At 49.7% G+C, this 17,631-nt stretch overlaps 1 protein-coding gene across 1 annotated transcript in view; it reads left to right on the forward strand.

Annotated features, from left to right (window-relative positions):
- Positions 1 to 17,631, forward strand: part of PLCG2 (phospholipase C gamma 2) — a 137,176-nt gene that overhangs the window by 67,498 nt on the left and 52,047 nt on the right. Inside the window, exons 8-15 of the mRNA XM_079799730.1 lie at positions 3,090 to 3,133; positions 4,788 to 4,860; positions 9,454 to 9,555; positions 10,516 to 10,634; positions 12,079 to 12,164; positions 13,460 to 13,580; positions 13,949 to 14,117; positions 17,206 to 17,310. Coding sequence (XP_079655856.1) covers positions 3,090 to 3,133; positions 4,788 to 4,860; positions 9,454 to 9,555; positions 10,516 to 10,634; positions 12,079 to 12,164; positions 13,460 to 13,580; positions 13,949 to 14,117; positions 17,206 to 17,310 — 819 coding nt within the window. The remainder of the gene's footprint in view (positions 1 to 3,089; positions 3,134 to 4,787; positions 4,861 to 9,453; positions 9,556 to 10,515; positions 10,635 to 12,078; positions 12,165 to 13,459; positions 13,581 to 13,948; positions 14,118 to 17,205; positions 17,311 to 17,631) is intronic.

Here is a 17,631-nt window from a genome sequence, read left to right on the forward strand (position 1 = left end):
TTTAAGTGATGAGTGTGAAAGTCACTAGAAGACAGTTTTTTTAAAAAAATATTTTTATTCATTTCAGAAAGGAAGGGAGAGGGAGAGAGAGATAGAAACATCTATGATGAGAGAGAATCATTGATTGGCTGCCTCCCACCTTCCCTCCACTGGGGATGGAGCCCGCAACTCAGGCATGTGCCCTTGACTGGAATTGAACCCGGGACCCTTCAGTCCACAGGCCGATTCTCTATCCACTGAGCAAAACCAGCTAGGGCTAGAAGACAGTTTTAATTGCCTTTTACATGCAGGCTGGCAGGCCAGCCACAGGGTGAGGCCCCTTGATAGGTGACCAATGACCATGAGATTTTGGATGTCTCCAAGGTAGAGAGATGGGAGAAGCATTTCCTGTGTGTCTAGATTGGGCAGAAATACATTATTTTATAGAGAAAAACTTCCAGTGCATTGTGTTTACCCCCCCCCCCCCCCACACACACATATATAAGGATTGGTTCTTGTTTTGCCAAAAAGAGTAGAAAGATTGTAGGTACTGGGAGTTGAAAGTCCCAGATTCCAGTCCCAACTTGACCTCTAATTGACCAAGTGATTTGGGGGAAAGCCATCTTTTTCCTCCTCACTCAAGCATCCTCTATAAAATGAAGGTATTAAGTCAGGTTACTGGTTATAAGACTTTTAAAACTATATACTTCCCCTCCCCTTTTTAATACGGAACCTTAATAAAAAGAAATCTATTGCATAAAAGCTGATCCAAACACTTTTTAGGTTAACATCCATCACCTTTATTTGTAGTCAGTGCTTGAGAGCCATGAAGGTGTTTTGATGGCAGTGTACCTACGAAACCCAGAATAATGACAGCTGCTTGTCTCAGGCAGTTGACCAGGACTGAGGAAAAAAAAAGCTTGCTTCATTCAAATAAGTGATTGCAAAGAACAATTTTTATAATCAGTTGCCTGGAAATTTCAGGATGCTGTCTCATGGGACAGATGGCAGGCAAAGCTTGAGAATAAGGTTTTCACAACAGCTGCTTCGGCTGCCAGCACAGGTTAACCCCCGGATAGTCTCCATTGGGATAAAATTCCACACGAGGGGTATTTCAACCTGCACCTCCCGGTATGGTTCTTTCTCAGGCTCATTAGTGTGTGTGTGTTTGAGAGGGAGAACGGAGAGTAAGAAATTGGGAGTCCCCAGATCCTCTGAGGGTTCCCTAGATTGCCCAGCTTTGCCTGTACCAGAGGTTGCCTTTGGCGGCCACAGCGCCACATTCAGCATGCATGTGTTCAGTTGTACTTGGCCTAATGGTTTTGAAATGAAGTGCCTACATGTAAAACTTGGGAGATTTCATATTAAGCTCCAGGTTTTTAGCTCCTCTTGAAAAACAGTGAGATCTGGCTGCCTAAGGGTCCTGCGTTCCAGTGCTGACCTCTGAGGAGAAAGGAGGCATGCATTCCCTGGCTGCCCCTGTCCTCACCCGCAGCCAGCTTTCTGCTAATCTCTGTTGCCTACCTGGCCCTGAAGACTTTTTGGGTTGGCAACCTCTGGTCTCCACCATTGGATGGTATTCCTGTCCAGTTTGGCCGCTGCATATATTAATACAGTGACTTGGAGTTTGAATAACGACGCCCCAAGCTCCCTAGGTAGTTGCTGGCTGACTTGGGAAACTGCAGTGCATTTGTGGTAGGTGACTGCCCCTCCTCTGCTAGCATATAATTTCCTTCCTGAGCTCTCCTGGGAGCAGGGCAGAGAAAAGTATTAGTTGTGCTCTTAGGGGCTCAGCTGGATTTCTTGGGCTCCTTGGGGAGACAGTTCCAACGTGAGGTTGTCAGTTCTTCTTTGTATCTACCCACCTGCTCCAGAGCTTCCAAAAGTTTGACAGCAGCAGGAAGATAAGACTTGTAATTCTACGTGTGTCCCCCTGGTGAGGGGCTATACCTCTAACCTGGCTATAATAACAGGATTATGAACACAGATCATAGCTAACATTTTCTAAGTGTGAACTCTAAGGCTGGGTGCTGTGCTAAGTGCTTTACATACATTTCATTCTTCTCACAACCCTGTGAGAGAGAGACTGTGATCCCATTTTACAGATGAACAAACTGAGGGTCGGAGAGGTTACTTGCTGGAGGTCATACAGCTAGTAAGCTGAACTAGGGTTTGAGTTCTTCAGTGCCAGCCACTGATTTTAAGTTTTTAAACTTTGAATTAAGGGAAATGTCAAACAGATACAAGCAGGGATAGTAATATCACAAACCCCCATATAGCCACCAGCCAGCTTCAGCAATGATCAATCAATTCATGGCCATCTTATTTCATCCCTGCCCTTACCCACTTTCTTCTTCTCATAGGATTTTTGTATAAATCTTCCCTTAAATATTTTAATAGAATACTCTGAAATTTTAAGAACTTGAAATGTAGCAATGAGAGGGTATAGGAAAGTTTGTGTGTTCACTGGTCGGGGTGTCGGTTGGGACAATTGTTTGGAGTGCCAGTTGATGGAATCTACTGAGGTTCATGTGCACACCCCACGTCCAAGTGTTTTCCTGGCTAGGAGTCTACCCAACAGAAATACTGGTGCACGTGGCAAAGATATGTACGAGGACCTTCTTTATAAGACTGGATATAATAGCAGAAAACTGATGATACCTATGTTATGGAATACAATGTGGGTTTTCAAAGTAATGAGGCTGGACTCTTTGAGGTTGTAGAATCATATTTAAAGCTTGAAACAGCAGCAGAAAGTTGGGAAACATGATGTAATATATTAAGATTAGATATAATTAGACTAATATCCATAACATAAATTCTAGGAGGAAGCCTACAAAATCATTAAGAGTGATGGATTCTCAGGAATACGATTATGCCAGAGGTCAGGACTTCTGCCTTTTGCTTCATACGTCCTGGTTGTATTTGACTATTTATAAGTCACTCAGATTACCATAATAATTTCACAGGGAAAAAAAAAAGTCTATTCATTTGCATTAACAAGTCACACAAATGATGGTGTTAATTTTTTAACCCCCCAGATCTGTCCGTTTGCATTAAGTGGCTTGACGTGTCGACTGTCCTTGTTTTGTGTGTGTTTTCCATTTCAGATTCTGGACGAATTCAAAAAAGATTCCTCCGTGTTCATCCTGGGGTGAGGCACCTCTTCTGGGCTATGGTTGTTCAGGGTGGCTGAGCCCGTTATTGGCGCCCTTGGGGGTCCTCCCAGTCCAGCTAGCGGCTCTGGGAGGGTCGCCTCTGTGGGTGGGCACTGGGGGCGGGGGTCCGCCTATCCGGGGATTGGCCATGCCCACCCTGTGGCATGGATACACAGGAACAGTAGCAACAGAGTTTGTGGAGTGTTGGCGGGGGTGGTGGGGGGTGGCCCAAAGGTTCTGTAGAGAAGCCTGCATGCTTTAGGACCTGCTTTCTTGGGGTGTGCTTCATAGAACATGACTGGTGGAGAGGTGTTTTTTTTTTTTTTTTTCTTAATACAAATTAAAACATTGTTAGTGCCAAACGAGTTTGGGAAATCCCTGGGTAAGCAGGTTGAACTGAATTAAGGAGTGGAAGGCATGTAAAGTGCTTCACATGGGGGGTGGCAAGGACCTGTACATGGTAGTAATGATATTATGAAAAAGTGAGTGCTGCAGGACTTGTCGGAACCTTTACTGTGCTACCAGTTTCCTAAGTAGGGGATTTATAAAGTGTTCTGTGTTCCCCAAGCCCGTGTGCTCGGGGAGAAAGGTTTTCCACGGAGTGAACAGCACCTAGAACGTGATTTGGACCTGCTTTTTGGGGCCACCCTCACTGATGTGGACACCCTGGCACTGTTGATTCCCTCTGTCACTTTCTAAACCAGAAGCCCCAAGACTTCAGATGGCATAAAAAAACCAAACCTGATGTTTATGTAGAGTGAATTAATGAAAAGTTATGAAGCAAACTCGGAGGCTTGTTCGCAAAGAAGAGTAGAAATGCACTTGTAATGAAAGACAATAGACTTTTGGACCCCGAGTGCTTAGTAAAGGGAGAAACCTAAAGCATGCTTTTTCTCCTATATTTTGAAAAGTCCCCACCCCCACCCCGCTGGCAAGTGCTCGGGGACGAGGATGAATCTCGCCAGGCAGCTGTTGTGCAGAATGCACTTCTGTAGGAACCAGGTTGCCTGTGCCAGTCGGGAGGGCCCAGCGTTTTGATAGCCATGAGCATCCTCTCCCCAAGGCCATTGGTCATCAAGCTGCTGGCCGAGGTGGAGTCCCCTTTATTCGGGGTGAAGGGTTCCCTCATCCCAAATGGAAAATTCTCCCAACAGCGGACCTCTGCGTGCTCCATGGCCAGGTCCTGCATGTTCCCGCTGGTTCTCCCCACCCCTCCAGAGTCTAGGGGGTTTCATCCGGTCCCCAATCCTGCCTCCGAGCCCCTGGCTCAGCACACTCTGCTTTGTGGCTTCTAAGGAGACGCTTCGATGTAGCCCCAGCTCCCCTTAAAATCTGTTCACACCCAGTCTGCCCACGCGTTTGTGGGCACACCCATGTCCGTGCTCTCCTTCCCTCCTCCCTCCTTCACCTAGGAGCAGCTAAATGCAGGTTCCAGGGCCCACCCCCCCAAGGTGTCCGCGTTCTCTCTGAATTGTTGGAGGTCAGGAATGTCATCTAGGTCCCCTTTGCCTCCCCGTTGACAAGCCTGCCCCTGGCACAGAGGAGGGTCTTGCCAGGGTGTTTGGGTGGCAGGCAGCCTGCTGGCGGGAGTGGCCTCTTGACTGTTGACGTGTGTCCCTCTCTAAACACCCTCTCTTTCCCCGAGGGCAGCAGTACCGACCGGCCGGATGCCTCCGCGGTTCACCTGCACGACTTCCAGCGGTTTCTCTTACATGAACAGCAGGTGAGAGAACAGAAGGGCGGGAGGGGGGCTGGGAGGAGCTTCCTGGATGGTTTCTCACCGTCTCACCGCCTGCCGTCCTCTGGCCACCGGTAGTCATGAACAGCTGTCGTCTCCCTGCCCGGTGCCACTTGGCTGTCCTGGCCTCTGGAATGAGGACAGCCCCATAATTAGCTCCTTTTCAAGGTGCAAATTGAGGACGAACACGAGTGAGGATTTTTCTCCGTAGGCAGGCAGGCTGACGGCCTACAGGCAGCTGTGCCTCACCTGGCTGGCTCCTGCTCCTGCTCGTGGCTCAGCTTAGGCGTCCCTTCCTCAGGAAGCCTCCTCTGGCTGATGGAGGCTGTGACTAAGGCGGCGAGCCTGCGCGGTCCCCTGGGCATATGTGAGCACAGTTGTCCTCCTGGAGTGTTAACGTCCAGGCTCCACGCTGGTGGCAGAGGCCAGGAGTTTTGTGGGGGGCAGTGCTTTTCCACTGGGCGGTTCTGCCCCCCAGGGGGATACCTGGAGACAGCTTTGGGTGCCTCAACTGGGGGTGCGAATGGCATGTGGTAGGTAGAGACCAGAGATGCTGCTCAACAGCCTCACATGCACAGGCCAGCCCTCCCACAGCAAGGACTTACCCGACCCCAAGGGCTAATGGGGCGCAGCTGAGAAACTGAGGTAGGCCAAGAGAAAGCTGAGCTCCTCCCACTAGCTGTGTGACCTTGGGCAGCAGTTTGACCTTTCTGTACCCCAGTTTTTTAATAGGATGAGAGCCCCGCCTCTCTGAATTGTGGGGGTCAGAGAAGATTGTATTGATCTCTGTGTATATGCATCTACATGCATAATCACATATCAGTGTTTTATTTATATCACTGGAGTCTCATTTACATATTCTCTCTTGATTTAATTTTTTGTTTTTTTGATAGACTACTTTTTTGGAGTAGTTTTAGGTTCATAATATTCAGTTCATTTATATTTTAAAAAAATCTTTGTATTGCAAAATGTTTTAAACATGCACAAAAATAGCCAGGCTGGCCATAGAGCCACCATGTGCCCAGCACTCCGATTCATCGTTTAGGAACATGTGCCATTTTATTATATCTGTCCTCCATCTCACACCCCTGTCTCCCTTCCCTTCCCTTCCCCCTTCTTTGTTTCTTGGCCTGGAAAATTCTAAAGTAAACCACAATGTATTATTAAAGACAATATATCATTTCACTTGTAAATAGTCAGCTTGCCTCTCTCATGAAATGGACTTCTTTTTTTAAAAAGCATAATCATAACACTGCCATTATACCTTGCCCACTCAACACTAATTTCTCTGTCATCCAATAACAGCCCGTGTACGGATTTCTTTGATTGTAGAGAAAACAATGAACAGACACACACTTTGGCGCAGCCACACGGAGGGCCCAGACAATGGCTGTAGCTACTGTAACGGGATGAATGGTGACTGAGGACACTAAGGTGTCATGCTTTGCCCATGTGGGGGTTGAGTGTGAATGACCAAGAGAGGGCTAATTTCTCAGCCTGAGCTGCCGCCAAGGGAAAGTAAAATGAAGGGGGATAAATGAGTTCTCTTTGGCACAATGACACCCTCAGGACTGAGCTGCTAGTGCAGTGAAGCAGAGAGAGAGGTGTATGGTTTTTTTCTTTTCCACCATGCTCTTCCTTGCACTGAATTACTCACTTAAACACACACACATACACATACACATATCAGAGGCCCGATGCATGAAATACGTGCAAGTGTAGGCCTTCCTTCCCCCGGCTGCCGGCACCGGCTTTCCTCTGGCACCTGGGACCCAGGCTTCCCTCCCAGCCTCGGCTTCGTCCGGAATGTTGTCTGGAAGGACATCGGGTCTAATTAGCATATCGTGCATATATATATATTTATATATATATTTATATATATATTTATATATGTGTGTGTGTGTGTGTGTGTGTGTGTGTGTGTGTGTGTGTGTGTATATATATTTGTTGTTGTTGTTAGTCCTCACCATGCTTGCCATTACTTTTTAGAGAGTGGAAGGAGGGGTAGAGTCAGAGAGAAACATTGATGTGAGATAGATCCAGCAATTAGTTGCCTCCTGCACATGTTCTGACTGGGGCCCGGGATCTTGCCCGAAACCTAGGTATATGCCCTTGACCGGAATCAAACCTGTGACCCTTTCAGTCTGCAGGCTTTAACCAGTGAGTCAAACCAGCTAGGGCTTAACTATATTTTTATTGATTTCAGAAAGGAAGGGAGAAGGAGAGAGAGAGAGAAAAGAAACATCGATGACGAGAGAATCATTGATGGGCTGCCTCTTGCATGCCCCCTGCTGGGAATTGAGCCCGCAACCTGGGCATGTGCCCTGACAGGGAATTGAACCATGACCTCCTGGTTCATAGGTCGACTCCCAGCCACTGAGTCACACTCGCCAGGCGAATTACTCACTTTTGTGGGGAGCTAGTGACGTGTTAAACACATATATTCGTGACCAAAGGCTTTTCTGAAAGAAAGGGTTTATTGAGCCAAACGCCGGCCAGAAAAGGGCCAGGGCCCGGGTCACGCAGCCTGTGCAGCCGGCAGCAGGGCTGGTGGGGAAGATGTGCTCGCTGTCCTGGCGCTGAGGGGCTCGTCGAGGAAAGCAGTGCGGGGAAGAAAGGGGTACGTTGCTTAGAAAGAAGGCACACTGGCTGTAGGTAAAGGGGGTGGGAGAAGGTGAAGCGGGCTGGTTCAGGCGAGGGCAGAGTCTGAAAGAAAGTGTGTGCCCACTGGATTGGTGGAGGGAAACCGTCAGAAAGTTCTCTTGTAAATGAGAGGCGGAGGCGCTGGCGGTCGGTGGCACCTGGCTGTCCTCTTTAGATATTTGTGGGAATGGCCACCTGGAAGTTGATTCAGGGTTTCAACATGCACGCAGGATGGCACACAGTCTTTTGTTGGTTTTGCCCTGCATTTACCGGATTAACCTGTCTTGTCCCTTCCTTCCACCCTCCCGTCGGCTGTCATTTAATTTAGGACAGCTCAGAATTTTCTCCTTGTCAGCAGTTACATGGCTAACCTCCTGGGGACAAGTGGCCTTACACCCAGAATTCACCACCCAGTGCTGCTTCATTTCATTACAGGGGAGAATGACAAGCTCTCCCCATCCTCATCCCCTCCCGCCCCCACCCCCGCCACCCCCAGCCCCTTCGCCGCGCTGTCCTTGGAGATCAGGGATATAGACTGGAGCTCTGCACAATGCAAGACAGCCCCTGAGCATCTGTGTGATAGGAACGCCAGGCATGATGACAGATGGGGACCCGGAGCCATCAGCCTGGCTGACCCTTCATGTCCCATGTGCCGGTGCTCTGTGGAGTGACGGCATGAAGCAGAGCCAGTCATTGAGGACATTGGTTTGGTGTGATGGGTGCTCGTATGTGGAATAGTCACTGTAGCACTTGGTGTGTAAATTAGTACAAGTTTTCTAGAAAGTGCTTTGGCAATAAGCAATTAAATTGAAAACTTTGAAAAAAGGTTAATATACTTGGATTAAAGAATTGCCCTCCTAGGAACTTATCCTGAAGCAACAACAGCAACATTTTCAATAGAAATGAAAACTTGGAACTAATCTAAATTTCCATGAAGGGACTGGTGAACTATGCCCCAGTCCAGCTGTGGGAGGGGTGGGTCACACTATAGAAAGGGGGTGAAGAGGAAGACCCCAAAACTGATGTGCCTGAGTTGGTCTCAAGCTCAACGTTGGGTCAAGTTCTTTAATGACTCGACATGTCAGTTTCCCCGTTTATCGAATGAGGAGAATAATAAGTATCTCCTGGGGTTGATGAGATGAGGAAGCTTTGCAGAAGGAAGGAGGAAGCTTCTGGCCTTGTGGGTGGGGAGGTTGGGAGACATCGAGGCCTGGCATGGCCTTTGCATAAAGTATCCTACAATTTGAGTCTCATGTTTTAGTATTCAAAGATTTTAACACTTCTGCATTCAAATGAACTGGCTGCTCCCCAGGCTCCCAGCTGTTTGGTGTCCCTTATCCAAGTAGATTTGCAAGAATCAACAGCAAGGCTCATTGTTGCTGTGCACCCACATGCCAGGGGGCCATTTCTCCGCCACCTCATTTGTGTCTGTCCTTAAGCTCCTCTGTCTTTCAGACATCCTGGTCCGACCCTTCTCACCCAGCCACATACACAGCACATTTGCTTTCATTATTCTTATTGATAGAGGCTTTAGGATACTCGTCACCCGGAAAGCATTAGTCAAAACTGAGTGTGTGGGTCCTGTTTCCTCCCTGCGCCTGATGAATACTTGGCAGGGGGAGGGGGGGGTTAGGGTTTGAGTCGGGGGAGGGGGGTTAGGGTTTGAGGCGGGGGAGGGGGGTTAGGGTTTGAGGCGGGGGAGGGGGGTTAGGGTTTGAGGCGGGGGAGGGGGGTTAGGGTTTGGAGAGGAAAACAATGAAGTTACTTTATAGTATGCACCCTCACGGAAACTCTGTGCAAGGGTATTATCACTCCAGGTAATGGATGCAGAGGAGCAGACAGAGTACGCGACTTGCTGGGGTCAGCCAGGCGAGTCACCCCCATGGTCTGACATTACTCCTTTTGGTGATTTCACGTTTTCTTTGTCATTCTAAGGAACTTTGGGCTCAGGACGTGAACAAAGTCCGTGAGAGGATGACAAAGTTTATCGACGACACGATGAGGGAAACTGCGGAGCCCTTCTTGTTTGTTGATGAGGTGAGGGGGCTCCTCCTGAGCAACTGTTCCTCAGGGGCTGGTTTTCTTCAGTCTTTCCTTTTTACTCATCTATTGACCACCTTTCCTGGGTGCGTTTCTTGTTTTTGCCACTAGAGGGCGTCTAATGCCCGGGAGTGCATTGTAAACATACCCAAATCCAAAGGTTTTGGGGGTTCCTGTGAGCTGTTGAAATGGTTGCACTTGGCCCTGAGTGAGGCAGGCAGCAGGGGAGGTAAGACTGAGGGGAAACTGGGAGCTCCTGTTATCTGTAAGGTTGTTCCCAGGAAGCAGAGTGTTGCCCAGTGTCACTCCGTCTTCCGATTTTTTTTAAAAAAGGGTCAAGCATTGGCAAATGACATTTCCTGCCTTTTAAAATATATATATTTTATTGATTTTTTACGGAGAGGAAGGGAAAGAGATAGAGAGTTAGAAACATCGATGAGAGAGAAACATCGATCAGCTGCCTCCTGCACCCCCCCTACTGGGGATGTGCCCACAGCCAAGGTACATGCCCTTGACCGGAATCGAACCTGGGACCTTTCAGTCTGCAGGCTGATGCTCTATCCACTGAGCCAAACCGGTTTCAGCCATTTCCTGCCTTTTAAATGTTATGATACAATGTTAATGTTTTGCTTATCAAGTTGGTGAGTTCACAAATGTTTATGGTATTATTCCTTAAAACTTACTATATATAGGAAGCATATACTCTTGTAGCAACAAATATTTTAGGATACACATTAATAAGGAAAACATTGTGTAGGTCAGTGGCACATGCGTCAGTACAGCCTGTGGCTCTCTGAGTCTCTGCGTGCAAACATGGGTCAGGTGGCCTGCAGACTCTCTGTGCAGTTCATGTGTCAGAGCTACCGTTTCCCCGTGCGGGTCAGACCAGAAAGAACCAGATACCACCCTCCTTATCTTCCATCGTGATGATCCGGTCTTTGTGTTTGTGGTACCTAGTTCCTCACGTACCTGTTTTCACGGGAGAACAGCATTTGGGATGAGAAGTATGACGTGGTGGACATGCAGGACATGAACAACCCCTTGTCTCATTACTGGATCTCCTCATCACATAACACGTGAGTTTTGCCACCCGCCTGGGATGGGTTGCCCATGAAGGGCGAGACGGCGGACGTTCCAGTGCGCTGCTTTGGCAAAGCGTGCAGGTGGAGTGCAGGGACACGCTGCTCAGACTGGAATAAACAAACGCTTCGGGAAGGGGTGGGGGAGCGCTCCTCTCTTTCCCAGTTGGCATTGCAAGGATCATCCTTTTTCAGTGGCCCTAAGAAGCCAGTCAGCAAAGCTGGATTTTACAGTTTGGGCACCTCATAGCCACAGCAAAGGAACTGAATTAGTCATTGAACTGCTATTTACTGTCTACCCTGTGCTCGCTGGGTACTGGGGATATAGCAGTGAGCAGGGTAGGACAGAGAAACACTGCTGTCATGTGCTTGGAGGGGAAAAGACCTCCTTTGAATCTTAACAAAGGAAAGAAGTTGGTGAGAGGAGAACAGGTGGTGAGGAGAGGAAGATGGTTTTAGACTGAGGAGTAGCGTGTGCAAAGGTCCAGGGGCAGGAGGGACCGAGAGGGGTCTGTTACAGGTGGAGTGGAATCTTTGAGTGACAGCAGGGGGTGGGGGGCAGTGGTTCCCACTGCCGGCTTTTAAGCCAGAGAGCAACATGCTCAAATTTACATCTTTGGAAGATTGCCTTGATTGCAAGAAAGAAAATAGACTGGAAGAGAGAAATGATGTTGCACTCAAGTTTCAATATTTAGCCTGCCTTATAAGGTGAGAGGGTGAAGGCCTTGGCTCCTGGGCACCCAAAGAGCTGTAGATTTGGGGTTTCCCAAGTGTCCTTCCAGGCAGGAGTTTGTAAGAAAGCCCTTACGCTTATCTCCAGGCACTCTGGGAGGTGAAGTCTGGCTCGGGGGCAGATTGATTTAATGGTTCTTGCTTCCCCACCATGTCCATTGATTTAAGAGTTGTGTCTTAGAATGGTGAATTCTACCAAACCCAGAAGACATTTAAGGGACACAAACCCTTCAAAGGGGGAACATGGTGAGGAGGAAAGTGCATGAAAATATGTATTTTTATGTCTGGTGGACATAGTTCATAGCATAGTGAATTCCACCTATAGTTGTTGGTCACCTACCTCTTCATGCCTGGCTCCCTGATATCACAATGCTGGCCCATCTCTGCCCCCTGTAGATTGAGGGCCAGTGGGTAGCCACGGGAGGGTTGTTAATTTATCAGCCACCGTTAATCTCACTCCTGACACCCTTTGACCCAGTTCTCAAAGGAACACACGGTCTTGACCCCACACTTGGATCACCAAGGTGGTTATTGTTCACATCTTGTGATCGTTGCCTGAGTCTAAGGCGTGGCCACACAATGGCAAGGGTCTGGCCCCGGATCCTAACGGTGGGTCTTTCTAGACAGGAGGAACTCAGGCCTTTGGGAGCTTGGGCTGAGAAGTTCCCCAAGGACACCCTGAGGTGCAGGCCCGCCTCCTCTCCTTCAGGTACCTCACAGGTGACCAGCTGCGGAGTGAGTCGTCCCCGGAGGCGTATATCCGCTGTCTGCGCATGGGGTGTCGCTGCATTGAGCGTGAGTAGCCTTTTCCTGGTGGAGCTAACACCCACTGAGAAGTGAAGCCAGTTGTCACTGCCAACAAGTCCTCAGCTCATGGTTGGCGCCCCCTGCAGGCCAAGAGCCCAAGTCGCTCTCTGGGTGCAGAGCCTGAAGGAGGCTGGTGCTGGGGAACCATGTGGCTGTTCAGTGACTTCTGCTCCCTCTTGCTGAGCCCACCTGCCCCTCAGCTGGCTCAGCCATGGGTGGCATCCTGACCGTTCTTGTCATGGTTGCTCACAGACACCCCAATACAAGTGACTCCAAGCACCTGCACACACCCAGGACCCAGCTGCTTCCTCTCTCCTCCTCACCTCTTACTCCTGGCCTGACTTGACCACCAGAGGCTCTTAGGTGTATTAGGCTGAGAAAAGACACAAACCACTGATTTAGGCTCCAATTTTATTTTATTATTTTTTTTTAAATATATTTTATTGATTTTTACAGGGAGGAAGGGAGAGGGATAGAGAGCTAGAAACGTCGATGAGAGAGAAACATCGACCAGCTGCCTCCTGTACACCCCCTCCTGGGGATGTGCCCGCAACTGAGGTACATGCCCTTGACCGGAATCGAACCTGGGACCTTCCAGTCCGCAGGCCGACGCTCTATCCACTGAGCCAAACCAGTTTCGGCTCCAATTTTATTTTAAATAAATTCATCATACTAGGAAACTCGTATCGGCAGTTATTTCTAGTTATTTCTGTGTTGCCTAGTTTATACCCCACCCCCGCCCTCCCCCGGAAAGAGCAAATGTGAAAAAATTAAGTTTGAAACTGTCAGTTCCTGTTTTCTCTGGGGGATGAAGAGATAGGGATGTTCACCTTCTACATAATCTAGTTCTGTTTGAATATTTTATTGTGAACCTTTAAGGATAAATGTTCACATTGCTGCATATTATTTCCACTAGCAGAAAGAGCAAGCCACGGTTTAGACAAGTAAAATCAGAAAATAAAACACAATGTAAATATCTTTTTTGAAGAGAAACATGTAAAATAGTTTCTTTGGACAAATGTATTGCATTACAAAAGGACCTTTCCTTAAACAACCAAAATCTTCCTCTAACCGCAGAGGTAACACATGTGCACAGGTAGCCCTGTCCTGATGCTGGTGGCCCCTGAGTGTGATTATTAGGTTTGACCCCCAGGTTCTAGTAACTGAGCTGGCGTGGAGGTCGGGGCCGAGTTCGTGGCTGGCTGGGCGCATGTCCGCCACCAGTGCCCTCATGAGGTCGAGAGTGAAGGGCAGGTGGTGAGGCTGCCCGTTTCTCCCCTCAGTGGACTGCTGGGACGGGCCCGACGGGAAGCCCATCATCTACCACGGCTGGACCCGGACCACCAAGATCAAGTTCGATGACGTTGTGCAGGCCATCAAAGACCACGCCTTTGTCACCTCAAGGTCAGTTTGTTCACTTTTAAGGGAAAGGAAGCAAAGGTTGAGCAGACAGAGACCCCTCCCTCTGCCCACACACAGACACGCACAGAGATACAAACACACCAGCCTAGGCTCCATCCTGAGCAAAGTCACTACCAACTCCTCAGCTGAGTGATGGCGCCCCCTACAGGCCAAGAGCACAAGTCACTCCCTGGTTCCAGAACCTGGTGCTGGGAACCCATGTGGCTGTTCAGTGACCTCTGCTCCCCCTGCCTGAGCCCACCTGCCCTCTGCTGGGCAGGCACGGTTGGGGTCCCCAGCAGCTCTGCCAGGCAGGCACGGGCGGGGTGCCTGCCCCCCTTGCTGAGCTCACCGGCCCCTGCCGCCCGCAGCTTCCCCGTGATCCTGTCCATCGAGGAGCACTGTTGCGTGGAGCAGCAGCGCTACATGGCCAGAGTGTTCAAGGAGGTGTTTGGCGACCTGCTGCTGACGAAGCCCACGGAGGCCAGCGCTGACCAGCTGCCCTCGCCCAGCCAGCTGCGGGAGAAGATCATCATCAAGGTAGGCGGCCTCGGGCTGCTGTCACTCATTCAGGAGAGCCAGAGGCTCAGGGCCCAGCTCCAGGTCCCACTGCCCTGGCTCACATGGCTATCCTTACTAACGAGTGACCCTCACAAGGTCATTTAGCCTCTTGGTGCCTCTGTGTTCTCGCTGGTCTGGGAGGGGGTGGGGGTACTTAATAGAACCCACATGGCTGGTGTGCTGTGAGCATAATGTGAAAGAACGCCTGCAAGTGCTTAGGGCTGCACCTGTGCCTTTGCGGGTGCTACCTGCACGTAAATATTAACGCGGTCATTCATTCTTCGGGCAAGCCTTCCCCACGCCCCTCTGAGTCATGTGCAAGGTGCCAGGGGTGTTCCAGGGTCCCAGGCACTGTTCTTGCCCACAGGAGCTCCCAGTCCAGTGTGGGAGGTGGACTGGAGGTGCACAGTTGCCCCAAAAAGGCCGTGTGCATTAATGGGGGGCCTGCCAAGTACTGTGGGGAGAAATGAGTGATTGCTGTGCCCACGAGTGCCAGGGATGCCATGGGCAGGGGTGGCATCTGGGTATTTGAATTACTAGGATAAAGAGACCAGGTACACAGTGGCTTAAAGCGTATGAGTTTATTTCTTCCTCATCTGAGGGAGAGAGTTCTGGAAGCTTTGAGCTCTGGCCCACAAGGTAATCCAGGGGTTGAGAGTCCTGTTGTACAGTTCCCCAGGGCAGGGGTTTTCAGCTGGGGTTCCACAGACCTCCAGAGAATCCACAGATGGAATTCAGGACGGTTGACATGTGAACTTTGGGGGGAAAATGTTGCTTCTTTGTTTTAATTAACCTGCAAATAAAACTTAGCATTTCGGTCCATTATGAACATTGGCAACAAGCCAGATGGGGCTTTGTCACCCGTAGAAATCACGGTTCTTTTCTTATTCCATGTACAGTTACTGCAGGTCTCTCAGAATAACGCTGTGCTTGTCACCACTTCGGATGATGGTAGTTATTAGGTCTGCCTCTAGATTGTATGCAAGCCATTAGTAAAGATAGCACATCTTTAGACCATTGCAAGTATTTTTTATTTATCATCCCAAGAACTACATTTCAGTATAATTAGTTTCTCTTACAATCTCATGCATTATAATCATTATTCTGAGATTGGGGTTCTCGGTGTTTGTCAGACTTCAGTGGGCGTCCGGGGCACACATGGCGAAGGCTCTGTCGGAGGGCGCCATCCGGGTGTGGGTGGTCCAGCTCCAGCCCATAGGAAGGGGAATGTGAAGGGGCCCGGGGCCAGCGATTTCCCGTAAACGTGTGGATGTCAGTTGTACACGTCCCAGTCTGTCCTGTTTGGTGCGTGAGAACGTAGTCACATGATCTTGCACGCCACCTGTGAGGGAGCCTGGGATATGCAGTCTCGAGGTGGGCAGCCGTCAGTGGAAGGAGCGAGATGGAGTTCATTGGCAACTAGCGGGCTGATATGGAAGGATGGACAGGTGCTCACTAGGTAGATTTTGTCACTGAGTCACCAAGATACACTGGGGACAATCCCTGTGTGCCAGGAGGTCATGGTCTAGTGGGGAGACTTACCCATCCACAAGTAGCACCCAGCAGTATGAGGGGGCGTGGCGCCCTCAGGTCTGAAGCACCAGGCTATTTGGAGGATTTGGCTGAGATCCTGGGCGGTTTTCATTGAGACACAGAGGGGAGGCGGGACTCGAGGGGGAGGGAGCGAAGCCAGGGAGGGCCCACAGCGTCTCAGGCATGCGGTCAGTGAGTCTTCAGGGACCTCATTGCATTTCTCTGTTCCCAGCTCATTTGTCGCTTCCCTCTGTTTCCAGCAGGACAGCTCTCTGTCCCGTGATGTTCAGCTCTTGTTCTCAAGCACCCATTTCCTTTTAGAGCACCCATTGCCTCATCTGTGGTGCTTCATGGCTCACCCTTCCCAGTTCAGGGAAAGGGGGTGGAAGTAGCATTCGTGACACAGTGTGTGCCACGCACTGGTACTGGGCTAGGCATGGGCGTATTTTCTTATTCTATCTCATCGTAACCCTGCGAGACGTACCCAGGCCCTCAGGCCCCACTTACAGATGTGGACACTGAGGTCTAGAGGTGAAATGACTCACTCAGCTGAGGTCACACAGTTCCTGCCAAAGAAATAATTCAAGGCTGTTCGAAACGGAACGCTTCTGTCATGTTTTGCTGTTGGCAGGTATCGTGCATGTCCCTTGGTTAGAGGATCCTGCAGAGTGTCATTATACCCAGTTCACAGGGGAGGTTATTGAGACCAGAGATTGTCATGTGGCCAAGGTCACACAGCTAGGAGGGTGACAGGCCTTGATTTCAAACCCAATCCTGAACTCTCTTCACCAGGTCACCACAACCTGAGATTTTCAAGTGCTTGTCTAGCTGGGTGGTCAGTGTTCACACAGGCGTATTGTCGTCCCCATGTTCGTCTCACACATGAGAATGTGAGGCTCAGAGAAGTGTGGCCACCCGCCCCGGGTCACACAGCCGATAAGGTAGCAGCAGTGCTGTTGGCACCAGGTCCTCTTCCTCTAACTCCTCAGCGTGCCTTCCGCCGCCCTGCACAGCCTGCGCCCCTGACTGGCTGTGATCCTGCCTCCCCACTGTGCGCTGGAGAACGTCAGCATCGTCGACTCGCCCAGTATTTCTCGCACACTTCCCCTCTGCCGAGCCAGCAGGAGATTCACCAGGGAACGAGACAAAGTCCCAGGGGACTTCTAGCCATTTTTAATATGGCCCATTTTAATGGTCCTCATGGGACGTATATTCCAGCAGAGGAGATAGAAGACAAGCAGATAGGTACATAGAAACACATAGGACTAAGGGTATGAAAAATAACTACCAGGGGCTAGAGTGTGAAGGGGTGGGAAGGGGAGTGTGGGCTGTTTTCAGATCAAGAAGTCGAGGAAAGCTCCTCTGAGGAGGGGGCACCGAGCACAGAGCTGAATGTGGGGAGAGAGGAGCCAGGCAGAGAGGACAGACAGTGCAAAGGCCCTGAGGTGTGGCATTGAAGATGGATGCTTGCTGGCTCAAACATCCTATACCTGGGTCTCCAGGGAGACGGGCTCTCTGTATTTTTCCCCCTCAGCATAAGAAGCTGGGCCCCCGAGGCGACGTAGATGTCAACATGGAGGACAAGAAAGATGAGCACAAGCAGCAGGGGGAACTGTACATGTGGGATCCCATCGACCTGGTGAGCCTTTCGCACCCCTTCTCAAGCCTTGAGTGTGTCCGAGGCCTGCTGGAGGGCTCTGAGGATATTCCTTTCTGACTCCCATTTTGACCACAATGAATTTATCATTACAATGAAACTTTTATTTATTTTATTTTGAAATAACTTTGTATTCAATATAATTTACTGTATATTACACCCACCCACACACACACACAACGAATATAACCTTCACCCAGATTCCCCAGATACTAACACCCTACATAATTAGAGTATAATTTTATAACCGGGAAGTTAACATTGGCACAACACTACGAATTCATGAGCCTGACTTCAGCATCA

Source organism: Cnephaeus nilssonii, assembly GCF_951640355.1.
Source record: "Cnephaeus nilssonii genome assembly, chromosome: 20".
Classification (NCBI taxonomy): domain Eukaryota; kingdom Metazoa; phylum Chordata; class Mammalia; order Chiroptera; family Vespertilionidae; genus Cnephaeus; species Cnephaeus nilssonii.